Here is a 27,519-nt window from a genome sequence, read left to right as displayed (position 1 = left end):
ACTTTCCAACTCAATTACAAGAATGATACCTGGGATGAAGTTCTTGTCATATGATGAGCCATTGAGAACTCTGGGTCTATGCTTTATTAAGATTAGAAGGATGAGGAAATCTGTTTGAAACTTACAGAATAAGGAGAGGCCTGGATAGAGAGTCCCCTTTCTCTTTCTCTGTTCAGCAAAATAGTAATTCACTGATAAGTTCACCTCTATTGTGAGGATTCATGTGTCACTGGTAACCAACCTTCAAGTGGAGGTTTCGATGTACCACTTGACATGTACTTACAGCTACCTGACGAAACAGAATGCAGTTGTCGGGGATATGCCGAGTCACAAATCGAAGTTTGTGTGAACGCACCGTTCTTCTGCTGCTGATGGCCCACATCACCTCATGGGTTACCAGCCTTCAGTTTGTGAATCTGTTCGAAATCAGTCTCATACCGAATAGTATTCGTGCCACATAACATGACGAGTATTCCAAATTATGATGGCAAGATTTTGCCTAAATAGGAACTGTGTATTAGTTACTCTTCCCGATACTGCCTCAGGCAGATGCATCGGGGCAGGGAGATTAATGATGGCAACAAGGTACAAAATATGCAAGATGGCATATGGTGTAGAACATCTATAATTCTGCGTGTAACACTACATGCACACACATTACATATCCGAGGCATCAAAGAGCGAGAGGGACACACGAAGTTGCCAACTACCATCACCATGTACACTTTTCAGTCACAGGCGATCAATATTTGTAATAACAGTGCAATTTCTTCACAAGTATTCAAAGGGTTTCTTGTACTTTGCTTTCTAACGTACTGTGGATGTACTAAAAACGAGGTGAACCACAGCTATTTAACTAGATTTAAGCAGTTTCATGGAATTCTGTGACTGGACCATGTTAGTAGTCAGACTCAAATCCTTCCTATTGACGCCTGAAAGGCAATGAGTTCCAGATTTCTACCACCCACTGGGTGAAATGATTTTTCTTCACATCCCCTTAAACCTCCACCCCCATTACCTGAAATCAATGCCCCCTTGATAATTGACCCTTCGATCAAGAGGAAAGGTTTCTTCCTGTCTATCTATGCCCCTCATAATTTTACACATCTCAACTGTGTCCCTTTCAATCTCCTCTTCTCTGAGTAAAACAATCCCAGTCTGTCTAATCTCCCTTGATAACTGAAACTTTCCAGCCCTGGTAACATCCTGGTAACATCCTGGTAAATCTCCTCTGCACCTTCTTCAGTGCCATCCATCCCTCCTATCATGTGGATTCTAGAACTGCATTCAATTCTCTATCTGTGGCCTAATAAATGTTTTGTACAGTTCCAGCATAACATTCCTGCTCTTAAGCTCTCTGCCAAACGTAATGTTCCCATGTGCCTTCTTAACCACTTTATTCGCCTGTGCTTAACGCACTGGAGAATATTCCCAACAAGTCATAAGACAGGTCAATTCAAACCTTTCAAAATCAATGACAGGTAAACATACATAACAATAATAATGAATACAACGTAATAACTTTGGTGTTGTGTTTGCTGTTATGCTTAAAGTGTTGCTGGTGCTGATCAGATTGTAAACAGGACATCTTCAACATCGAGATAGGAAGCAGACAGTCTCCCCGAGCTCAAGTCATTTGATCCATGCCCAGCTTATGAGGTAGATTGCAGGCGAAAGAAAAATAGCAGAACCCATCAACAAAATTTACCAGAACTCTTAAGTTAAATCCACCGATGGTGAATTAGTAAAGACCAGTGATGAATGCTAAGACAAGAATTAAGGCAGTTGTTGATAATATCCCAGTTGAAAATGTGGTTGCTGACCAGGATTGGGATTGATAAGGAAGTGGTGATACAAAGCCTGGAAGCACTCTAGGTGGACAAGTCAACAGGCCCAGATGGGTGCATCTTAGATTACTGAGATATGCGAGGGAGAAAATTGCAAAGACATTGACAGAAACTTTCCAAGCCTCTCTGAACACAAAATTGATCTCTGGGGATTGGAGGATTACCTATGTGACACTGTTGTTAAAGATAAGGGCAAAAGTTATCCCAGGAAACTACAGACCTGTCAGCTTGACATCAAGACTGGGGAAATTTATGGAGACCACAATACAGAATAAGCTTTAAAAAAACACATGGAAAGAAGTAAGTTTATACTGGACGGTCAACATTGCTTTGTCAAGGGTGTGGCATATCTGACAAATTTAATTGAGTTAAATTGAGTTTCATTGGCAGATGAATTTCAATGCAGAGAAATGTAAAGTGATACATTTTCTTAGAAGAAACACAGAGAGACAATGCAGGCTCAACAGTACAAATTTGAGTGGAGTACTGGCACAGAAGGACACCTGGAGTCAAGTGCCTAACTCTCTGAAGGTGGCAAGGCAAGTTGAAACAGTTCTTAAGAAGGCTTATATGATCCTTGGGCTTATAAACCAGAGTATAGAGTTTAAAAAAAAACAAGCCAATGATGCTACACCTCTAAAAACCATTGGTCAGATTACATTTGGGCTATTGTGTTCAGTTCTGGGCACCTAATTTAAGGAAGGACATTAAAACTCTAAAGAGAGTTCAAAGGAGATTTATTTGTATGACACTGGAATGAGGGAAACTGGGCATATTCTCCTTGAGGCATCCTTGCAGAGCCGTTTGCGACCATGGAGAGCTGGGCAGAGAACAGGTGCTCCGTGTTCCAAACCAGATCTGCCGAGTACCGATTGGTGAGGTTATTCATTTAAAGTTTGCTAATCAATTGAGTCACTGATCCCACTGAAGGAATGGTTTTACAAATGGCTCACATAGAACGCAGAAAACTGTTGCTCCTGTCCTGGCAGGAGATATTGGAACAATCAATCAGTTAAGCCATTCATTCCCAAACATTCTGCTGTCCCACTCCTGGTCCTGCTGTCCATTCCCCATCACCACCATTCACATTTGGGGTATCAAGCTCATTTGCCTCATCGGGACAACAATGTTCATGGTGATCCTTTGATGTAGGTTTATAGTAAATACAACACTCGTGCACTAGAATCACTCAGACTCACTGTTGGTCTTACCTGAGGTTACTTAGCTTCGACATTTTCTTTAGAGATGTCACTACATACCTATGGAGCAGGTTGGAATAATGTTGGGCCTCCTATCTCAGAGGTAGGGACACCACAAGAGCCTCCAAGCATATTTTCTGCTTGTTAATTAACTGGATGATTGGTGTGAATGAATATTTCACAGCGCTATGCAACTGCTTTCTGAACCTGGACTATGTAAATAAATGCCATGTAAATAAATGTGTTTGTGCAACAATTGATGTTCTGCAGCATGTAGCCAACTTGTTCAAAAATATAAAAAGAAACACCAAAGGAATGTAAGGCATATACGAGTCACAAAAGTATGAAGCTTCCAGAAATGGCGAAGAGTAATATCACAGACTTCCTCCTGCTCTGCATTTCTGGGTCACTCGGATTCTTGCCCTTGTTGACTCTCCTCAGTCCTTTTCGGACTCGACTTGTCAATAAAATGTGTCTGGCTGTCAGGGTGTTGAAAAATATGATTAATACAAATGGTGATAATGGGGTTAAAATTGTATCGAATTGAGAAAATGCCATCCATTTGGGCTCAGTTTTAAACCTAGGCTTTAGAGAACAGTACCGTGGCGTACTGCCGATTAATTCCTCAGGTTGATACACAAAGTAGAAAGGAATATTTTTCAGTAACAGTAGAATGGATGTCGTTGCCAGAATCAAAGCTGCAGTTTTCTCAGTGCAATATTTAATTTTCATCTTCTGGCAGCACATTACCACAAATCGATCAAAGCAGAAAATGACAGTGAACCAGACCGAACAATCTGTCGCTGCAGAACTGAGGACACTGAGAATGCTACATACAGGGGTTATGTCCAAGAAAGACCATGGGAAATAATCGACATTAATTGGTCTCAATATAATCTCGAGGATAATGAGTAGATCCGCCACTTCCACAGCAACTAGGTAACACGTGATGCAGTTGCTAAGACGCATTTTCCAAGAGACAGGATTATAGTCAGCATGACATTGACTGCAAAAGCAGGAGATAAAATAAAGGAAATTAGTCACAAAATAATTGCAGTTCCTGAACCAATGAAGTAATTATTTAATTTATCACCCATAACAATAGACTGAATGTGCTCAGATATTTTGGAATATGAGCCACAGTTTCAAATCTTCTCAATATGGTGTGTTCCAATTATGAATGCTATCAGGAAACGGAGGGAATAGCAGTATGTCACCATGGGAGGGGTCACACAGATAATTATTATGAGTCGGCTTCCCTACTTAAAATAATTATTATAGTAATGGCATTCAAGTCACCAGAGTCTTATCAGACCATAGAACTACTCTCTCATTAGAGAGAGATGATTGGTGGTGATCCAACATGAGAGCCACCAGGACCCAGGTTAGTGGAGAGATTGAGAAGTCCTTCATAGCAATCTCAGCCAGTAAAGGGAGTTGAACCCATACTGTTGGCACCACACTGTTTTGCAAACTAACCATTCAATCGATTAAGCCAAACTCACACCTGTAAATGGTATTAGGTTATAACCTGGATTCAAGTTTTTACATTGAGCTCCTGTACACACACAACAATTGGCAGCTAGAAGAACACAAAGGTAGATTCAGGAACAAATTCAGGTTTATTACAAAACCTCTTGTGCAACATGAGAAGAAGGATTGCTGAAGAATCTCAGTCACTTTCTGACAACCATGAAGTACACTCTCTGACTATTGGTGATTTGCCCCGTTCCTGGGTTCCTGTTTAGTTAGCTACATCTGAAACAGCTTAACCTCGTTCTGTGACCTTTTTCCGTCAGACGATTGATCAAAACTGTCCACCAAACTTTTTTCCTGAAGGAACACCTTTCATGTCAAAAAGACTAGTTCCAAGAATCCTTTGGCCCACAGAGCGTGGACAGATTGTGTTTCAGAATTTTCCCCCCAATCCCAGCACAAAGAAAAACAGAAGTCAGCATGTTTAATATCGCTGGCCACATTATTGAGCAACAGTGATGTACCAGACAATATCTGTAGACAGACGGACCAAGTTGGAGCTTCAGTTTGATAAGTTTTGACCAGAATGGAAAACTTCCAAGGATGCAGAGATTTAAAGAAACAGTGGAAGTTAAAAGATGAGTACCTGTTACATGGGCTTAGGGGTGTGCAGGAGGGCAAATAAACACAGAAGTACAAAAAACTTAGGAGATGGTGCAGTCAGTTTGACCCCTCGAGCCTGCTCAGCCGTTCAACATGATCATGGATGATCATTCAACTCAGTCCTCTGTTTCTGCTTTTCCTCCCATACCTTTTGGTCCCTTAAGCACCAAGGTCTCTAATCCAAATTCTTGTTGAAATCATGCAATTTTTTAAATCTGCTTTCTCTAGTAATGAATTCCACAGGCTCTGAATGAAGACATTTCTCCTCACCTCAGTCCTATATGGCTTACCCTGTATTCGTAAACGGTGACCCCTGAATCCCCACTTGCTGGACACTGGGAACATCCTTCCTGCATTTACCCCAAACAGCCCTATCAGAATTTTGCAGTGTCCTATGAGGGGTCCCCTTCATTCAGCTGAACTCCAGGAAATATATTACGAACTTATTATGTTATTTAGTGGAAGGCAGTGTTGATTTAACGATAAACTGGTATCAGGAGTATTAAAAATCAAATAAATAAAATTACTGCAGCTGGGTCAAAATGATGTAGAAATTCTTAGAGCTGAGAAACCTGGAGGAGGGGCCCATAGTTGATCTATCCTCATGGGACACTTATATAGACATTTGTAGCCTAGAGTGTGGAGCATAGGAATATAGGAACAGGACTATTCAGCCCCTTAATGGGATCATGACTAATCCATGGCCTAACACTATATATCTGACTTTGCCCCATTTCCCATAAAACTTTTGTTTAACAAATATATATCTATGTCAGATTTAAAATTAGGAACTTTCCCGTTTGTGGAACAGATTTCCAAACTTCTGCCACCCATTACATGTAGAAGTGCATCTGAACATCCCTTCTGATGGCCTGGTCCTATTTCTCGGACTCTGCCCCAAGTTCTAATTACTCAACTAGTGGAAAAAGTTTACCTTTGTCTACCCTTTCTTCTCATTTATTTCTTGAATATTTTGATCAGGTCATGCCTTAATCTTCTAAATTCGATTGGAAACAGGCCTAATTAGTATAATCTCTCCTCATAACTGAACCAGGATTCCAGGTATACTTTTTATAAACCTACATTTTAGCCCTTCCAAAGCCAATCTATCCTTCCTAAGGTCTGGTCCCCAGATATGCCCACAGTGTTCCAAATGGGATCTAACGACTCTGTCTATTTGCAACAGCATTCAATCGGCTTCCTCCAATACGAGCTCTGCGTTTTCCAATCAGACACACGATAACCTGCCGACAACACTTCAACTATTGCCTCTGCCGTAGTTATTTTCCTTTCACTACCTTTTGGCCCTAAAATTGGGATCTGGGGTAAAGATACCAAGCATAAGCCTCAGAATCCTGCAATGTAGAGGTTGCAACAGGAAGAAAAGGTGATGCCGTTCATTCAGGTTACCGGTGGGAGTTTTCCGGAGCACGACATCAAACACATACATTCCGACACAACAGGAGAAAGAGATGTTGACTATTGCATGTAAGCATAATGAGAGCAGGAATATGAGGATAGAACAGATGAACATGTGGCTGAGGAGCAGGGGAGAAGGATTTTTGGATTACTGAAATCTTTTCTGGGGTAAAAGTGACCTGTATAAGAAAGCCGCTTTGCAACTGAATTGGAAGGGTTCGATATCCTGGCAGGCAGATTTGCTGAAGCTACACAGGGAGGCTTTAAGCTCAGTATTGGGTGTTATGGGGTGGTCGGGGGCCCAAAGAGATAGTGAGAAAAGAGTTAACTCTGAGTCTGGTACAGTTGAGAAGTGGTGCAATCAAATAGTCAAAGCATGCAGGAACAAAGCAGAGAACGAGACAAGACTTCAGGGCAAGGAAGATAGAGTCGGGGCATGGGTGAGAACATGGGACTGGGTATCATAACAATTACAGGACGTGGCTCGGGGAAGGGAAGGATTGACAGCTTAATGTTCCAGGGTATAGGTGCTCTAGGAAGGATAGAAAGGGGGGACAAGAGAGTCGGGAGAGGAGCGTTTTTGGTTTGGGATAACATTACGGCTGTACTTAGGGAGGGTATTTTGGGGAATGGATGCGGTGAGTAGCCAAGGTTTTATGCCCAGGCGGAGGAGTCCAACACTGGAAGGCATAGGTTTGAGGTGTGAGGCAACTTTTTTCGCGCAGAGGATGGTGTGTGTATGGAAAGATCAGCCAGAGGAAGAGCTTGAGGCTGGTACAATTACAACATTTAAAAGGCGCCTGGGTGGGTACATGAATAGGAAGGGTTTAGAGGGAAATGGGCCAAATGGGACTAGATTAATTTTGGATGACTGGTCGCATGGACGAGTGGTCTGCTTTCGTATTGTACAGCTCGATGACTCTATGACTATGTTGTAAGTTTAAAGGCAGCTTGGATGTATCAGATTTTGGACTGAGATGGAAAGAAACATAAACCATTTCCTGAACCATGCCTCAGAAGTATTGACCGATCACCTACTGCAGGATGTGAAAGGCAGGATGAACCAATAAGTGCGATTAGTGAGGCTAATTAAGACGGAGAGATAGGGAGAATGCTGAGCTATACATTCGTAATTCATTGAATTCATCAAGAACTCTATTTAAGTTAAACTGAGAAAAGGCAAAGGACGACATAGGAAATAATTGGCACCGCATTCCAGGGACACAAATTTACAAATGCTGAAAAGTTGTAACACAAGGCGACAGGGATTCAATCAAAAGGAATTTGGTTTCGCTGCTACAGAAAGAGAATGAACAGTTTGATTTTGGAGTAGATATACAGAGACTTCTTTGTTATTTTGTTTCTCTCATAACAAACAAAAGGAAATGGAAGCACTACAGAGGGAAATAAAATATCTCAACTTATTTAATGAATAGTATCTATTTACCCTGATACTACAGGGCTGCGGGTAATCTAATTGTGGTCTTTGGAATTGTGCGGGATTTTGAGAGGCCAATCGACAAAGAGAAACATTTCTTTATGAGGGATGTTGATAACCGGGAATTCTGAGTATGGGATAGGCAGCAGAGCCAGTGGTTTGACAGAGATAGATAAGTTAGATAAGTTGCCAGACTAGCTGGCTTGCAGTACAGATTGACATCAACAATAGAGTTTCAATTCCTGTGTTGGCTGAGGCTACCATAAAGTGAGTCTCCTACTCAACCTATCCCCTCGCCTGAGGCAAATACAGATCAGCTGTTGTTCTCTGATAAGCAAGCAGTACAATCATGTGGCTATGTGACTATCATGTGACTATGGTGGCTTTACCTTCACCTGGTGAGTTTAAGGAAAAATATCAGGAGAGATATTCAGAGAATGGTGAGTGTGTGGAACCAGCGTCAGATGAAATTGTTGAGGCGAATGACTTTTAAGAGGAAGCTTGACAGTAGACGAGGGAGGAAATTGATACTCTACGTGACTGACACAAGCAGAAATACAATCACTTCCCATTTGTACTGAATGCAAGTCTTCATATTGTCAGCTCTATGTAATTCTCTGCCACCTGATCAGTAATCATGGTTGGGCATGTGTTATCATAGCACACACGTTAAAATATTATTTTGTTGACAGCAGTGCCCTGTTTATTTGATTGGTAGCATTACAACCCTCGTAATTGTGTTGTTAAAACTGGAATATATTTAACGGTTATGTTTGCTTCTACGCACAGAGGAACATCTCACTGATGTGAGGGTACATATAGCTGAATACATGGACAGAAAAGCAAACCAAACAACAAACGTTCCGTCAAAACTATACTTAGTTGTAAAAAGTTAAATAATCCGCCTCAAAAACAGGATGATAAATTTCTGCTGCATATCTCGCAGGTTACTTTTTTATTAATTGGTGGGATTTGAGTGTCATTAAGTCGGTCAGCATTTATTACTTATTCCTAACGGGACAGTTAAGAACCAACCTCATTGCTGTAAGTGGGAAGTCCGTTGTAAAACTGACCCGGTAAACATCACAGTTTCTTTGTTGGCTTTGTTGAAGTAAATGGGCTTTTCCTGACAATGGGCATTTTCAGGCTGTTAATTCCTTATTTGGGCTGAAACAGGATTCGGATTCCACAATTTGGTGGGTTGGCATTTAAACATGGGGGCATCAAGAATATTACCTGGGTCTCTAGATTGATACTCTAACCATCAAACTATTCCCTCCCCCTCATTATTCTTCCAGAAGCGTCTTTTGCAGAGACGTTACAACCTATCTCCAGAGCAGGTAGGACTTAAGCCTGCGTCCTTTGGCTCAGGGATAGGCGTTTTAACATGGTGCCACAAGACAAATAGAGAACTGTGCAGGAAGCCGGGAAGCAGAAGCACGCAGAGGAAACCCACGCGTGAGAGAACATGCAAACTCCACGCAGACAGTCACCCGAGGTGAGGATCGAACTCGGATCACTGGCGCTGTGAGGCAGCCGTGTTAATCCAATGAGCCACCATATATGATTATACCTTCATTTCATTACACAATTGCTGGGATGGGGTGATCACCCTAATCAGTCACCCCCACACTGAATACAATGATATTGGAACAATAAATCCCGCAATGATTGGCCATAGGGTCAAGTGATCCAGTTAGTGTATTAATTTTGCAAAATTGTAGTGACAGAGGATCTGTGTAATACATGGAATTCTCTCCATGTAACGAATGACACTCGGTATAGTTTTGCAGTGCATTGTGATCCTTCTTTCCCCGGGCAGTTTTTTGGAATGAAATCGGATTCAAAAGTATGAAGTACACCTGGGTCCAAGAACGGGAGAATTTGCCAAGCGTGTGAGATTCAACGGCTGGTGTTCAGGAAATAAAGTCAAACGAAATAATGAGGTTATCGTGAAGGGTGATCCACTCAGGATAAGGTGAATAGTCACACCACACCAGGTTATAGCCCAACAGACAAACAGGAGGCTGGAAGAACACAGCAGGCCTGGCAGCATCTGGTGGAAATGAGCAGTCAACGTTTTGGGTATTACCCTGCTTCTGGACTCGATATGGGGGTACGGGGGAGCTGCAGATAAAGAGGTGGAATTCCGTCCCTCCCTCCTACCTTTATCTGCAGCTCCCCCAACCCGCATATCCAGTCCTGAAGAAGGGTAATACCCGAAACGTTGACTGCTCCTTCACTTCAGATGCTGTCTGTCTTGCCGTGTTCTTCTAGCCTCCTGTTTGTCTACCTTGGATTCCAGCATCTGCAGATTTTTTGTTGTCAATAACTGTAGTCCAACGGGTTTATTTCAAATCGCAAACTTTCCCAGCGCTGCCCCCTCCGCCGGACAAAGGGGAAGCACTCGGAAGGCTTGTGATTTCAAATAAACCTGTCGGGCTATAACCTGGTGTGATGTGACTTCTGACCTTGTCCACTCCAGTCCAACACCAGCTCCCCCACATTCAGGATGAAGCAACAACATGCGGATGCTGGAAATCTGAAACAAAAACAGAAACCGTAAGAGAAACTCAGCAGGTCTGAGGGTATCGGTGCAGAGAGAAAAAAGAGAGTTAACGTTTCGAGTCCAGTGTCCCTTGTTCAGAACTCAAGGAAGGATCCTGAAGAAGGGTCGCTAGGCTCAAAGCGTTAACTCTGCTTTTCCTCTCCACAGATGCTGCCAGACCTGCTGAGTTTCTCCACAATATTTCTTTTTATTACTTATTTAGGATGTCTGATAAACTTCTCTGGCAAGGCTACGCAAGGAGTTCAGGTTATCTCTGTCGGCCCAGAGGCTGGTTTATGACGCAGAGGAACACAACAAGTGTGGATTCAATTCCCTACAACGGCTGAAGTTACCAAGAAATACTCTCCTCCTCAACCTGTCCCCTTACCTGAGATTTGGTGACCCTTAAGTTAAACCACTGCCAGTCCTCTCTCTCTCTCTCTAGTGAAAGAGCAACCCTGTTCTGCAGAAGGGTCTTGACCCGAAACGTCAAATTTCCCGTTCCTCTGATGCTGCCTGGCCTATGATCCTGTTTTCCTCCAGCTCCACACTGTATTATCACTGACTCCAGCATCTGCAGTTCTAGCTATCTCTAAACAACCCTGTTGTTTGGTGAGACCGTGCTGGCTATCACTGAACAAGATAACAGAATAATAGATCAGTATGTCACCGACTATCAACCCCACAGCAAAAGCAGTAACCGAATAAAAACCGAAAAGAACTGTGAATACTAGAAATCAGCAACTAAAACAGAAATTGTTTGAAATACTCAGCAGGTCTGGCAGCATCTGTGTAGAGAAATCACGGGAAACGATAACTTTGATTTCTGTCTTTGCTGCAGAGATTTTCCTGCATTTTGTTTTGGTAAAGGAAGTAATCAGTTCCCCAACCGATTTGCAAAACTTAACCAGTTGCTGTCACTTACCAGGAACACCAATGATGGCAACGATAGCGTACTCTGTTTTAGGAATACTGTGGAATACATAAAGTATTTTCCTCTGTGAATTGGTCTGTGGTGTCGAATCCGAATCAATTAAAATTGAGACACGACACTGTGGGATCCTGGGATTTATACCTGCAGGAAGCCTCTAGGGGCTTTAAGGTTGTAACAATTCTTTCTTCTGGAGCCAAGAAACATGCACACGCATTGGCCAAAAAAAAAGCAGACCTGAGGATTGGGAGAAGTTTAAATTTCAACAAGGGAGAGCAAGGGGATTGATTAAGTCGTGGGGAAACAGAGTATGAGCTAAGCTTGCAGAGAACATAAAAAACGATTGTAAAATCTTCCAAAGGTGTGTGAAGCGAACAAAGATGAATGAAGACAAATGTAAGTCCCTTTCAATTATAAAAACAGGGTAAGTTATAATGGGAAATAGTGACGGCAAATCAATTATATGCGTATTTTCGTTCTGTCTTCACAAAAGAGGACACAAATAAGACTGGGGGACGGGGAATCCCATGAGAGAAAGAAATTATAGTAAAATGCAGTGTGGAAGAAGCCCATCAGCCCATCGAGTCTATGCAAGAAAAACAAATTACCCAATGTCTACACTCGTCCCACTTTCCAGGATTTGACACCTAGCCTTGAATAGTATGGCATTTTGAGTACTTGCTCACATTTTTTTATGTCTTGTGAGGTTTCTGCCTCAATTCCCTTCCCAGGCAATGCATTCCAGATCCCCACAGTCCTCTTGATAGAAAGATTTCCGTTAAATCCTCTCTAAACCTCCCACCTTTCACTTTAAAATCATACCCCCTTTTTATTAACCCTTCACCGAAGGCAACAGCTGCTTTCTGTCCACATTGCCATGCTTCTCATACTCTCACCACGGTTCCCCCTCGACCTGCTCTGCTCCAAACTGAAAGTGAAGGACGTCAGTACGAGTAAGAAAATAGCGTTGGGCAAACTGATGAGATTAAACTCAGATAAATCCCTGGGGCCCAATAATCTATATCCTAGAGTACTTAAGGAAGTGGTCCTAGATTTAATGTATGTATTGATGATCATTTTTCAAGATTCTGTAGGCTGTAGAACATAAGAACACAAGAAAATAAGAGCGAGGATCAGGACTATTTCCTTCTTAAATGTACTCAATGTCCCAACATCCACCACATTCGCGGGGAGCAAATGACCCATCCTCTCTACATCAATTTCATCAATCCCCTTCAACATCTTATACACCTCAATTAGATTTCCTCCCATGGTACTAAACTCCATCGAGTATAGGCCTAATCTGCTCAATCTCTCTTCCAGTTCCCACGGATTAGAGAGTCACGGATCTAAATTGAATAATTAAAGTGAGAATTAAACAAGTTACATACCCATTAGCCTGCGGTTCCAATTGGAGCTAATGCGGTTCTGGGTTTTTTTATGTGTTTAATTTTCAGCCCTTTGCATCCATCCAAAAGAGATTTCAGCCATTTATCCAAGATCATGTTAATATCTTACAGGGCCAAACATGATAAAAGCAGGGAGGATGTTCCTGATTCTGGGGGAGTCCCGGACCAAGGTATCGCAATCAAAGTATTTGGTTTGTTTCTTTCTTTGTATGCTACTGTACCGAACCGAATTTCTTTTGTGACTATGTATGCACGTGAAGATATTTTTGATGTGTAAACTATGATTCTGAAATTAAAAGAAACAATCAATAGGATGTTATGAATCCTGGAAATGGCCTTGTTGCCATGGAACGCTCCAAATAGTTCGACCTATCTGTACGTCTGTCCCTCGTGGAGAAATTTGCAAAGAAAAACACTTTTGAGCACAAGTCCATCAGGAAGTGGTCAGCACGCAGTGTCCTCGAGACCCTGCAGGGAAAAGGAGAGGCTGGATCCTGTTGCGTGGTTCCCTGAGCGGATTGTCAAAGTGATCTGGCAGAATGCCCCATCCCCAGAACTTTCCAACAAGCTCCAAACCATCGCTTGGCTGGTGGTGAGAAAGGGCACTGCCCGTGAGACCCTTCATGTATGCCCACTCTCTTGGCGCAACTGCACACTACCCTCAAAGAAGCTGCGTTGGGGGTTCAGTGGGTGGTGCAGACTGCCACACATCTCCTTCTGGAATGGACCTTTGCAAAGAAGGTTTGGAGGAAGATGCCGTGGTTGATGTCAAGGTTCATTCCGAGCAGCTCTGTGATGCAGGACTCTGTGCCAGACAGTGTGTTCCCCGGGACAAGCACCGGGACAAACTTCAACTGTGCCTGGAGGTCCATCAACTCAGTAGAAGATATTCTTTGTTTTGTTCGAAAGTTTCTGGTTTTCCAGAGCAAGGCCCTGATCCTGACCGAGTGTTACAGTCTAGCACATTCCAATGTCCAGGACTATGTGCTGAGGGACACACTAAAGCTCGGGTTAGGTTCTTCTAATGGGCGGTGGTGAAAGACCACCATTTAAAGGTCTTTCAGCCAATCTACAATGGGACTCTGAACAATTATCAGACCCTCCCGGTGCACACAGTGCTCCAGGTGTGGCCTCACCAGGACCCTATACAGCTGCAGCATAGCCTCCCTGTTTTTAAACACCATCCCTCGAGCAATGACAGACAAAATTCCATTTACCTTTTTAATTACCTGCTGCACCTGCAATCCCACCTTCAGCGATTCATGCACAAGGACACCCAAGTCCCTCTGCACAGCAGCGTTCTGCAATCTTTTACCATTTAAAACATAGTCCATTTTGCTGTTATTCCTACCAAAATGGATGACCTCACACTTATCAACATTGTACTCCATCTGCCAGACCTTTGCCCACTTACTTAGACTATCTACACTGCTCTGCAGACTTTCAGTGTCTTCTGCACACTTTGCTCTATCACTCATCTTCGTGTCATCTGCAAATTTTGACACACCACACTTAGTCCCCAACTCCAAATCATCTATGTAAGTTGTAAATAATTGCGGTCCCAACACTGATCCCTGAGGCACACCACTAGCCACTGACCGCCAACCAGAAAAACACCCATTTGCCCCTACTCTTTGTTTTCTACTAGTCAACCGATCCTCTATCCATGCCAATACATTACCTGTAATACCGTGCAACTTTATTTTTGGTGTGGCATCTTGTCAAATGCCTTCTGGAAATCCAGATACACCACATCCACAGGTTCCCCATTATCCACCATGCAAGTAACGTCCTCAAAGAATTCCACCAAATTAGTTAAACATGACCTACCCTTCATGAGCCCATGCTGGGTGTTCCCAATGGGACAATTTATATCCAGATGCCTTGCTATTTCTTCCTTAATGATAGATTCAAGCATTTTCCCCACTACCGAAGTTAAGCTAACTGGCCTATAGTTACCTGCTTTTTGTCTACTTCCTTTTTTAAACAGTAGCATCACTTTGGCTGTTTTCCAATCTGCGGGAACCACACCAGAGTCCAGTGAATTTTGGTAAATAATTACCAGTGCATTTGTTATTTCCCCCATCACCTCTTTTAGTACCCTGGGATACATTTCATCAGGGCCAGGAGACTTGTCTACCTTTAGCCCCATTAGCTTGCCCAGCACTGCCTCCTTAGTGATAATAATAGTTTATGGTCCTCACCTGCTAAAACTTATTGCCATCAGTTTTCAGCATGTTATTTGTGTCTTCCACTGTGAAGACCAACTCAAAATAATTGTTTAATGCCTCGGCTATTTCCTCATTCCCAGTTACTAAATTGGCCTTCTCATCCTCTAAAGGACCAATGTTTACCTTCGCCACTCTTTTACGATTTACATATTTATAGAAACTTTTGCTGCCTGTTTTTATATTCTGAGCTAGTTTACTCTCATAATCTATCTTACTTTTCTTCATAACTTTTTTTGTGGCGTTCTGTTGGCCTTTAAAGATTTCCCAGTCTACTAGTTTCCCACTATTCTTTGCTTTTTTGTATGTGTTTTTTTTTCAATCTGATACTTTCCCTTATTTCCTTAGACATCCATGGCTGACTGTCTTATTTCCTACAGTTCTTCCTTATCACTGGCATATACTTCTGCTGAGCACTGTGAAAAATCGCTTTGAAAGTCCTCCACTGTTCCTCAATTGACACACCATAAAGTTTTTGCTCCCATTCTAACTTAGCTGACTCTTCCATCATCCCATCACAGTCTCCTTTGTTTAAGCATAGGACATTGGTACTGGATTTAACCTTAGAACATAGAACATAGAACATGGAACTGTACAGCACAGTACAGGCCCTTTGGCCTACGATGCTGTGCCAAACTTTTACCCTAATCCTAAGGTCTATCTAACCTCCACCACTACATATTACTATCATCCATATGCCTATCTAATAGCCGCTTAAATGCCCCTAATGAGGCCGACTCCACTACCCTCTCCAGCAATGCATTCCACGTCCCGACCACTCTCTGAGTAAAGAACCTACCTCTGACATCTCCCCTATATCTACCTCCACTCACTTTAAAACCATGTCCCCTCGTAAAAGCTACCTCCCCCGGAGGAAAAAGTCTCTGGCTGTGTACTCTATCAATACCTCTGATCATTTTGTACACCTCTATCAAGTCACCTCTCATCCTTCGTTGTTCTAAAGAGAAAAGCCCTCGCTCTCTCAACCTTTCCTAGTAAGACCTTCCCTCCATTCCAGGCAACAACCTGGTAAATCTCCGCTGCACCTTTTCCAATGCTTCCACATCTTTCCTGTAATGAGGCGACCAGAACTGGACACAATACCCAAATGTGGCCAAACCGGAGCATGATTTCACGGCTCTTGGACTCAATTCCTCTATTAATGAAAGCTAACACACCATACACCTTCTTAACAACTCTATCCACCTGGGTGGCAGCTTTCAGGGAACTGTGAACATGAACCACAAGATCCCTCTGTTCCTCCACACTGCCAAGAATCTTTCCGTTAACCCTGTATTCTGCTTTCAAGTTTGTCCTTCCAAAATGAATCACCTCACACTTTTCAGGGTTAAACTCCATCTGCCTCTTCTCAGCCCAGCTCTGCAACCTATCAATGTCCTTTTGTAACCTAGAACAGCCCTCTGCACTGTCCACAACTCGACCCACCTTCGTATCGTCTGTGAACTTACTAATCCACCCTTCCACTCCTTTATCCAAATCATTTACAAAAATCACAAATAGGAGAGGACCCAGAACAGATCCTTGTGGTACACCACTCGTAACTGAGCACCATGTTGAATATTTTCCGTCCACTACCACCCTTTGCCTTCTAAGGGGCAGCCAATTCTGAATCCAATCTGCCACATTTCCCCCTATCCCATGCCTCCTTACCTTCTGCATGAGCCTACCAATGGGAACCTTATCAAACGACTTACTTAAATCCATGTATACCACATCCACTGCTCTACCTTCATCCACGTGTTGGGTCACCTCTTCAAAGAATTCAAGAAGTTTGTGAGGCATGATCTACCCCTCACAAATCCATGCTGGCTATCACGAATCAAACTGTGCCTTTCCAAGTGATCATAAATCCTATCTGTCAGAGACCTTTCCATTAATTTGCCCACCGCTGACGTAAGACTAACTGGCCTGTAATTTCCAGGGTTATCCCTGTTCCCTTTTTTGAACAAGGGAATGACATTTGCCTCTCTCCAATCTTCTGGCACTATACCCGTGGACAGTGAGGATGAAAAGATCATCGCCAGAGGCCCTGCAATCTCTTCCCTTGCTTCCCATAGAATCCTCGGATAAATCCCATCAGACCTGGGGGACTTATCTATCTCCAACTTCCTCAAAATTCCTAGCACAACTTCCTTACTAACATCCACCTCCTCTAGCCTACCAACCTGTTTCACATTGTCCTCCCCTACAGACAGGTCCCTCTCAGTTGTGAATACCGAAGAAAAGTATTCGTTAAGGACCTTTCCTGTCTCTTTAGGCTCCGTGCACAAATTCGCTTTACAATCCTTCATCAGCCCTACCCTTTCTCTGGTCATTCTGTAGTTCCTCACGTACGTGTAAAATGTCTTGGGGTTTTCCTTGATCCTATCTGCCAAGGTTTGCTCATGCCCCCTTCTAGCTCTCTGAAGCCCTTTCTTCAGCTCCCTCCTGGATAACTTGTATCCTTCTAGAGCCTTTTCCGTTCCTTGTTTCTTAAACCTTACATAAGCATCCTTCTTCCTCTTAACCAGTTTTTTGACCTCTCTTGAGAACCAAGGCTCCCTCACTCGACAGCATCTTCGATGCCTGCTAGGGACAAACATATCGAGCACATGCAGTATGCATTCCTTAAACAATCTTCACATTTCTATAGTGCTCTTCCCTAACAGCATCTGTTCCCAATTTATGTTACCCAGTTCTTGCCTAACAGAATTATAATTACCCTTCCCCCAATTATAAACCTTACTCTGCTGTATGTACCTATCCTTTTCCATGACTATTGTAAAAGTAACAGAGTTATGATCGCTACCGCCAAAATGCTCTCCTATCAACAGGTCTAACACTTGGCCCGGTTCATTGCCAAGCACCAAATCCAAAGTGGCCTTTCCTCGTGTTGGTCTATCTACGTACTGTGTCAGGAATCCTCCTGAACACACTGGACAAAATCCGCTCCATCTAAACTGTTGCAAATAAAATGTTTCCAATCAATATTTGGAAATTTGAAGTCACTCATGACTACAACCCTGTGACTTCTGCACCTTTCCAATATCTGCCTCCCAATCCGCTCCTCCACTTCTCTGCAACTATTAGGGGGTCTGTAAAAAAAAAACCCCAGCAAAGTGACTGCTCCTTTCTTGTTCCTGACCTCAACCCAAACTGACTGTAGACATATCATTCTCGAACTGCCTTTCAGTAGTTGCTATACTAGCCCTGACTAGCAATGCCACTCCACCGCCTCTTTTACCACCCTCCCTATTTCTTTCAAAGCATCTATATCCCGGAACTTCCAACAACCATTCCTGTCCCTGAGTTACCCAAGTTTCTGTAATGGCCACAACATCGTAGTTCCAAGTACTGACCCATGCTCTAAGTTCATCCGCCTTATTTCTGATACATCTAGCAGTGAAGGATACACACCTCAAACCATTTCTGCATCCACAATTAAGCTCCATGGACCGCATTTCTTTATTAACAACCTGTTGTGTCTGTTGGAAGGCTGAATACCTCATCCTCTGAATTACGAATCCGGTTGTCCGCCCCCCTGCCAACTTAGTTTAAACCATCCCGTACAGCTCGAGCAAACCTCCCGCCCAGGATATTTGTGCCCTTCCGGTTCAGGTGCAACGTGTCCTTACTGTACAGGTCCCACCTTCCCCAGAATGTGCTCCAATTATCCACATAATGGAAGACCTCCCTCCTACACCAGCCCTGTAGCCATGTGTTTAGCTGCACTCTCTCCCTAATTCTTACCTCGTTATCACATGGCACTGGTACAAATCCAGAGATAACTACCATGTTTGTCCTGGACTTCAGCTTCCAACCTAACTCCCTGTACTCGTTTTTCACATTCTCTGTCCTTTTTCTACCTATGTCATTGGTACTGATGTGTACTATGACTGCTGGTTGCTCACCCTTAAGGATCTTGAAGACACGATCCAAGACATCATGGATCCTGGCACCCGGGAGGTGACATACCTTCCGTTCATCTCGTTCGTCCACAGAACCACCTGTCTGTGCCTCTTACTATTGAATCCCCCACTACAATTGTCTTCTATACTCGACCCTTCCCTTCTGTGCCACAGGGCCAGGCTCAGTGCTAAAGACCTGTCTGCTATGGCCTTCCCCTGGTAGGCCATCCTCCGCAACAGTATCCAAAATGGTATACTTATTATTGAGGGGAACGGCCACAGGGGATCCCTGGACTGTCTGCCTATTCGCTTTCTTCTTCCTGACAGTTGCCCAGCTGCCTTTTTCCTGTACCTTGGATGTGACCACCTCCCTATAACTCCTCTCTATCACCCCCTCGGCCTCCCGAATGATCCTGAGTTCATACAGCTCCAGCTCCAGTTCCCTAACACGGTTTGTGAGGAGCTGGAGTTGGGTCCACTTCTCGCAGGTGAAGTTAGAGGAGACACCAGCAGTGACCCTTACCTCCCACATCCTGCAAGAGGAGCATGCAACTGCCCTAGCTTCCATTCCATCTACTGTAGATTTCCAGAAGAATAAAAAAAACTTACCTCACCAACACTCCACATGGTCTTTTTTTTTGGTTAGAGGAGGAGGAGGATGGTTGGAAGACACTACACGCGTCGTATTTCGGGTTTAGCCAATGCCCAAAAATATCAGTTCCTTCCTGGCTCACGTTCTCATGCTCCAATTGTATTTTAAGTTCGACCATACTGTGATCGCTCTTTCAGAGAGGATCCCTAACTGTGAGATCATTAATTATTCTTGTCTCATTACACCGGACTAGATCTAGGAAAGCTTGCTCCCTCGTATGTTCTATTACATATTGTTCAAGGAAATTATCGCGTTTGCATTCTATGAGCCCCTCCTCAAGGCTGCCATGACCGACCTGGTTTGACCAATCGATATGTAGATTAAAATCCCCCATGATAATTGCTGTACCATTTTTACATGCATTAGCTATTTCAATGTTTATTGCCCGCCCCACCACGATGTCATTATTTGGTGGCCTATAGACCACACCTATCAATGACTTCTTCTCCCCACTATTCCTAAGTTCCACCCAAATGGATTCAACCTTTTGTTCAGTAGAACCAAAATCATCTCTCACTGCCGCCCTGATATCATCCTTAAAAATCAGAGTGACACCACCTCCGTTATCTTCCTGTCTGTCCTTCCGAACAGTTTGATACCCCTGGATATTTAACTCTCAGTCATGACCATCCTGCAACCATGTCTCTGTAATGGCCATGAAATCATATCTATTTGCCATGATTTGCACCGTCAACTCACCCACCTTGTTTCACATGCTCCGAGCATTCAGATAAAGTGCCCTTATGCCAGTTTTTGCACCTTATTTTTGAGTTCTATCACCCCCACTCCATTACTAACAGCTCTTGAGTTCTCCTTCCTTTTAACTTTTTTTCTAATTTTCGGTGGAGTTGAAGTGATAGGCATCACCTGCTAACCTGCTGCTTTGCCTTCCATTTATTGTTATACTCCCTGTACGCTCACTGCTCCCTTCCCCCCTACTTACTAGCTTAAAATCCCCTTGACCACCCTATTTACCCTTTTCGGCAGAACACTGGACCAGGCCCTGTTCAGGTGGAGTCCATTCCAGCGGTATAGATGCCTCCTGTCCCAGAATTGATGCCAGTGCCCCATGAAAAGGAAACCCTCTTTCCCACACCACTCTTTTAGTCACGTGTTTACTTCCCTGATCCTCACCTCCCTATGCCAATTTGCACGTGGGTCGGGCAGCAATCCAGAGAGTATGACCCTTGAAGACTTTTTTTTAAATTTTGTTCCTAGCTTTTCATAATCACGAAACAAATCTTTTTTCCTAGTCCTGCCTATGTTGTTGGTACCTACGTGGACCACAACAACTGGATCCTCCCCCTCCTTCTCTAGTCTCCTCTCAAGCTGGTCAGAGATGTCTTGCACCCTGGTACCAGGCAGGCAACACACCATGCAGGATTCTCTATCCTGCTTACAAAGGATACTGTCTATCCCCCTGATGATGGAATCCCCTACAACTACAATCTGTCCTTTAGTTCGCCCCTCTTGAATGGCCTCCTGGACCATGGTGCCACGGTAGTTGACTCATCCTCCCTGCAGCCCTGTTCCTCATCCACGCAGGGAGCAAGTGCCTCATACCTGTGGGACAATGTCAAGGGCTGCGGCTCCTGTGTTCCTGTCTGCAGGGTCCCTCTACCTGCCTCACTCGCAGTCACACGCTGCTGTCCCTGGCCGCTAATTGAATTAACATTAGTTAATCTACCAGGTGTGACTGCCTCCTGGAACACAGCATCCAGGTATCTCTCCCCCTCCCGGATGTGCCGCAGTGTTTGGAGTTCGGATTCCAGCTCATCAGTTTTGAGCCAGAGCTCCTCAAGCAGCCAACACTTGCTGCAGATGTGGTCACTGCCGTTCTCAACGGGATCAGCTAGCTCCCACATCATACAGCTACAACACATCACCTGGCCTGCGATCTCTACTTAGTTAATTATATAAAATTAGTTTTTTTTTAGTTTTGCAGTGGTCTGTCTTTAAGTGTTCTCTGCACCAGTAAGTTTACTCCGTTATATACTTCCCAAATTTATTAGGTGAAAGATAGTCATTACCCAGCTGACCACTCGCGCTTGGTCTGCTCCTCCACTGAACAACTGAAGCTCCAACAACACACGAGAAGCTCGGCACGATCCAGGACAAAGCAGCCCCGACTCGATTGGCACCATGTCCACAAACATCTCACTCCCTCCCCCATTGATACTCAGTAGCAGCAGTGTGTACCAACTACGAGATGCACTACTGAAATTCACCAAAGATCCTCAGGCAGCACCTTCCAAACCAACAACCACTTCCATCCAGAAGGATAAGGGCAGCAGATACATGGGAACACCACCCCCTGCAAGTTGCCTTCCGAGCCACTCACCATCCTGACTTGGAAATATATCGCTGTTCTGTCAGCATCACTGGGTCAGAATCCTGCAATTCCCTCCTTAAGGGATATTGTGCTTCAACGCACAGTACACAGACTGCAGCATTTCAAGAAGGCAGGTCAACCCCACCTTCTCAAGGGACAACTAGGGATGGGACAATAAATGCTGGGCCCAGATAGTGACACACGTGTGCCGTGGCTGAATTAAAACTATCATTCCATGGTGTAGAAACAAGTGGGACACTCCTTTTTGTTTCATTGAAGGGTTTGATTTATTCATAACGCCAGGGATTTGTGCAACCAGAGATTGTGCTGCGTTACTGATCTTAGCTCTGAACTTTGACAATGTTACTACATAAATAAATGTGTTTGTGCAAGTACTCAACCTCTGCAGCATGTAACCAACAATAGTGAAGTGGTACAGAAAGGGTGAGTAATCATCAGGATTGAGTCCTTGAAGGACGTAATAAAAGAAATGTACAACAATGATTAACCATAGGAGGATGAAGCTCCCAGATATGGAGAAGAGCAAAATTACAGACTTCCTTCTGCTCTCCATCTCTAGGTCTACACGATTCTCTCCTTTGCTCTCACCCTTCAGTCTCTTCCGGACCCGACTGGTCACTAAAATGTGTCTGACTGTCAAAGCGTTGAGTAACAGGATGAAAGCGAATGGCAGTAAAGGAGTTAAAACTGTATCGAAACAATCTAATATCACCCACCAAGTCTCAGTAAAGTAGCTTGACTTTGTATAACAGTAGAATGGCACATTGTTGATTATCATTCCAGGCTCATATTGAAAATAGAAGGGGACGTTTCTCAAACTGAACAGGGTGCAGGTTGTCGCTAGAACCAGAGTCGCAGTTTTCTCAGTGCAATATTTTGTTTTCAGCTTCTGACAACATATGGTCACAAATCGGTCAAAGGAGAAAGTGACAGTGAACCAGACAGAGCAGTCCCTGGCTGCACGGCACAGGACCCCGTTAACACTACACACAGGAGTGATGTCCAGGAAAGACCGTGGGTAATAATAAAAGGGAAAACGTATCAGTATAATATCAGTGAAAATGACCATCATATCGGCAGCTGCCATGGCCAAGAGATAGCGAGTAGTGCATCGAGAAACACCGCACTTTCCCCAGGAAAGGATGACAATCGGCAGAACATTAACTGTAGAAGACAAATGGGGAGAAAATGCAGTGAATTCCTGAGCAGAAATTTCCTCTGCCTATACCATAGAACAACCATCAGATTTTACCACAAACACTGGTGCGCTGTCTGAGCAGAAGTTGTTGGGGTTGACTAAGTTTGAACTTTAAGACTTTCACACCCATCTCAGACTGGCTCCTGCTAAATCACTTCAGAGATTGTGGAGTTTGGAAAGAGACTGAACTGACAGCCCCTACTGGGAGAATAGAAGGAATTCTGTGATTTTATTTGGTGGCAAGGGAATCATTAGAATGAATGCAATAGTTTCTCCAAGTTCTCAGTTCCAAATCTGGCTGGCACAGATCCTCATTACAAACATCGATCCCAACACATTCATAAGACTGAGTAAAAACCGAAAAACTATTAATGCTATAAATCAGAAACAAAAACAGGATTTGCTGCAAATGCTCAGCAGGTTTGGCAGCATTTGTGGAGAGAAATCAGATTTAACGTTTTGAGTTGAGTCACCCTTCCTCAAAACTGATGGTAGCTAGGAAAATGTCAGCATATATGCAGAAGATAGCTTGGGGAGAAGGGTAGAGAATAAATTATATGTGGCTATGTAGCCAAAGAGAGAGAGAAGAACAGCTGGACAAACAAAGGAGAAATTAATGACAAGAAAAAATTTGACTGGTTACCCTGTCAGCAAGAGGAGCAGAACTTCTTCAAGGTGAGGATGCCTACAAGAGCAGCGGCAATGAGTTATTTCTTACCTCCAAAAGTCTCAGGAAACAGGTCATCCCAGAACCTGGGAAAAATTTCAAACAGGATTACTCCATGTGTCTTACGCACGTGCAGCACAAAAGAGCATGCAGGACTCCCATAGTGACAATATGAGAGTGTTAGGACTGCTCTGGTATTTACACTGTAAATCTACACATATGTATATTGCAAATGTTTCGGTGTGCAAGCATGAGGAGGGCAATATGCCAAGATTTAAATTCCCTGATGAGAGATGCGTGGGGAGAGAATTTCCAGAATGGATTTGAGTAAGATGAAGCTTCACAAATCAAAACAAGGCACATATCCCTCAAGTTCTTTGCTTAACAAAAAATAACTCAGATTTCAAATACACCACTGACCCATTTGTGTGTGGAAGAGCCCCTAGCATTTCTCTTGAGCGTTCTGGACCTCATTCTCAGACCCAACTCCTTCATTCTATAATCCCCAATCTATAGAAATAGCTCATCTTTTCCTGTCTCTAAACGTTAATACCTTGTAAAATTTCGCTCAGTTTGCCTCTTAACCTTCTAAATTCTGGGGAAAACAGGCCTTATTTGTGTAACAAAAACAGAAGCTGCTCAGCAGGACTGGCAGCATCTGTGGAAGAGAAAGCAAAGTTAATGCTCGAGGCCGGTGACCCTTCTTCAGAACTAACTTGCCTGATCTCTCCTCACACCTTCAAACTGTATGAAACCGGAACAGGTGACAGAACACTGAGATCAGAAAATGCTGCAGCAGCAGTGAAGTTGGGAATTTCTGTCACTGGAGAAATGTACCGAGAATGCTGCTCAGTGAATTGCTGTCACTGTCCTGGCGTCTGGATAAAGATGACCAGTCACTGAGCTGGAGACGTTATTGTTCGAAAGATAACATTAGAGAGCAGATCAGCAACAGATTAATACAAGTTCAATTATCAAGATGCCATACCAGGAATGCCAATAATAGCAAGGATGGTGTCGAACACTTTCTCCACGAGTTGAATTGTTCGATACATTTTTTTTCTGTGCAAAGTGATCTGTCCCTTCTGCCAACTGACAAGCTCCTTGTTTGAAACTCTGAGCTGATACATTCCCAAAGACGTTGACTTATACTGTATGGAAGCTCCTTGGGGAGATCAAGTTTACAGCATTGCTCGGCTTTGTTGTTTTTCAAATTTCTGTCAATGAATAAACCAAATACAATAACGAGTTTAATCCCCAACTATGAAGGAGCGTTGCTGCTCAGCACTTTATAATGAAATAAAAAAACAAAATCTGGAATCTGCCAGAAAAAACACCGACCACTAAAACTCCATCAGTGCCATCTCGAAATCACAAACGACTTTAACGTACTGGGAAATGACCAATCCCTCCACACCACATCCTCCACACGGGGCACATTTATTCTATCAACGGGCGTGGGGAGAGGGGTATGGGATCAAGAATGGGAGACAATTGAATAATTTGAGCATTTTCTAATTTCATGCTGAACACAGTGTCATATATTAGACCAGGATATTTAAAGAAAATGTTCTCTTTTTAGGAAGTGCACTGGAGTGGCTACTCAAAGACAGCAATTCGACCTTTAAAGAGCGTTTCTTGCGTATTGCTTTATAATGACTGTATGCAAATATGTAGCACAACCACAGGGAAGAAGTATGTGCTCATGATCCCTGTAGAATGACCCACCAGACACCGCAATGTGTGTTGATGGGACCTTCTAGTTCCACCCTGCGGAATTCGTGATATTCACCTATAACCATCAGCTCGTGGTCTCCAAGAAACCCCATGGGAGTTCAACATTGTGTTCTAGGGGCTCGTGGATCACAGAATATTGTTGGGGTTTCTCCAAGAACGGGTTACAGAGTAGTGGGGTGTCTGGCATGTAGACGTGACAAGGGGTCAGATTTCAGGCACTGATGCTCTGGGAAGTCCCAGCGGGAGAACAAATTTGAAAACGGTGTTGGAACAGGTGTGAAGACTCCTCCCGCAGCTTGCCCCACACGCACAATGTGCTCGGAATGGACTTGTCATTAAACCCACAGGGATAACCTTGTTCAATGATATTCACAGCCAATCATATAAGATGTATCAGGGACACAATTACCGGAGTGGTGTCCTTCCCCATTAAAACGATTATACTCCCACCTGATCCATGGAATACTGTGATGAGGGACAGGGATATCTCAGGGAAATCCCAGGCCAGCATTTATGAGATGAAAGAAAAGGAAAGTCTATAAATTTCGCCACAGCATATGGGGCAGGATTGTTACCGTTCAATACCCTTGACCTGGCTAATTCAGACAATAAACTGAAGATCTTGACCCAACAAGTCAAATAAGCCCTCGGGGGACTGAATACAAACAATTAACAGGAGACCATGGGAAAACCAGTGGAGAATCAGACTACCTAATCACTTAGTGACCATACTGGAGGGTCGCGCCAAATTGATTACCAGACCATTCAGGGCCAAATCAGTGAGTTGTAAAACCGCACCCTGTGCAATATCTATGGTGACTGGATGATTGAACAGCTGAGGGAGGACCTCAGGCGGTCTAGCCAAGGGAAAATCCCATCCTGGATTAGTGACAATCAGCGTGAACATTTGTTCCAGGAGAAGACCCACACCAACATCTCTCACCATCAGTCGCTGCTGCTCACCATGGTCTGGTTTAATGACAACTCCAAGGACACTTGCAGCGAGGCACTCGGCTTGGTGCCAGGGATTCCAATTATCCCGAGTGACAAAGTTAGGTTGAAATCAAAAATACCAGAATTAACTAAAGAGGGTATTTTGGATGAGTTACAATGACACCCTCCCATTTGCTGTGGACAGACAGGGGACATTGACCACTCTTAAATAAATCTGAACAAATACACCAGACCATCAAATGCCCAAACCTATCATCCGTGAATTCGGCTCCTCTCACATCTAGCCGTGGCCCTAAGTGCATTCACCTTGATATATCTGGGTAAACTGGTGGCTATGATTGCAGCCTGTCTCAGACAGATATCCCAACAAATAGGTGCAATTGCTATGAATAAAGCTTGTACACACGCAGGGACTATCAGTTAGATGGAACTCTGGGCGTTGTCATTTTTTTATTCATTTTGCGGGATGTGGGTGTCACTGTCGGGCCCAGTATTTATTGCCCTATCCCTAATTGCCCCCTTGCGGAGGTGGGGGTGAGCTGCCTTCTTGAGCCGCTGCAATCCATGCTCTGTGGGTTGACCCACAGTGTCCCTTAGGGAAGGAATTCCAGGATTTGAGCGAGCGTGTCTTTTTTCACTAGGGTAAGTGTGTGTGCGCGTCTGTGTGTGTGTGTGTGTGTGTGTGTGTGTGTGAGTGTGTGTGAGTGAGAGAGAGAGAGAGTGAGTGTGTGTGTGAGAGAGATAGAGAGTGTGTGAGAGAGAGTCTTGTGTGAGAGAGAGTGTGAGTGGGTGTGTGTGAGTTGGTGTGTGTGAGAGTGTGTGTGTGAGAGAGAGTGTGTGAGAGTGTGTGTGTGTGTGTGTGTGTGTGAGTGCGTGTGTGTATGTGAGTGTG

The 27,519-nt window shown here is 43.7% G+C and overlaps 1 protein-coding gene across 1 annotated transcript; it reads right to left on the bottom strand.

Moving 5' to 3' along the window:
• Nucleotides 1-3,224: 3,224 nt before the first annotated feature.
• LOC125488045 lies at nucleotides 3,225-11,628 on the bottom strand. The gene is made up of 2 exons (XM_048620814.1): nucleotides 11,516-11,628; nucleotides 3,225-4,052 (listed from the first exon to the last, which is right to left on the bottom strand). The coding sequence occupies exon 2, from the start codon at nucleotides 4,013-4,015 to the stop codon at nucleotides 3,380-3,382; it is 636 nt and encodes a 211-aa protein (XP_048476771.1). The 5' UTR covers nucleotides 4,016-4,052; nucleotides 11,516-11,628; the 3' UTR covers nucleotides 3,225-3,379.
• Between the last annotated feature and the right edge of the window lie 15,891 nt (nucleotides 11,629-27,519).

This window comes from Rhincodon typus, chromosome 48 (genome assembly GCF_021869965.1).
Source record: "Rhincodon typus isolate 14 chromosome 48, sRhiTyp1.1, whole genome shotgun sequence".
NCBI lineage: Eukaryota > Metazoa > Chordata > Chondrichthyes > Orectolobiformes > Rhincodontidae > Rhincodon > Rhincodon typus.
The sequence above is the reverse complement of the archived record's forward strand: the minus strand, read 5'-3'. Positions and strand labels throughout refer to the sequence as shown.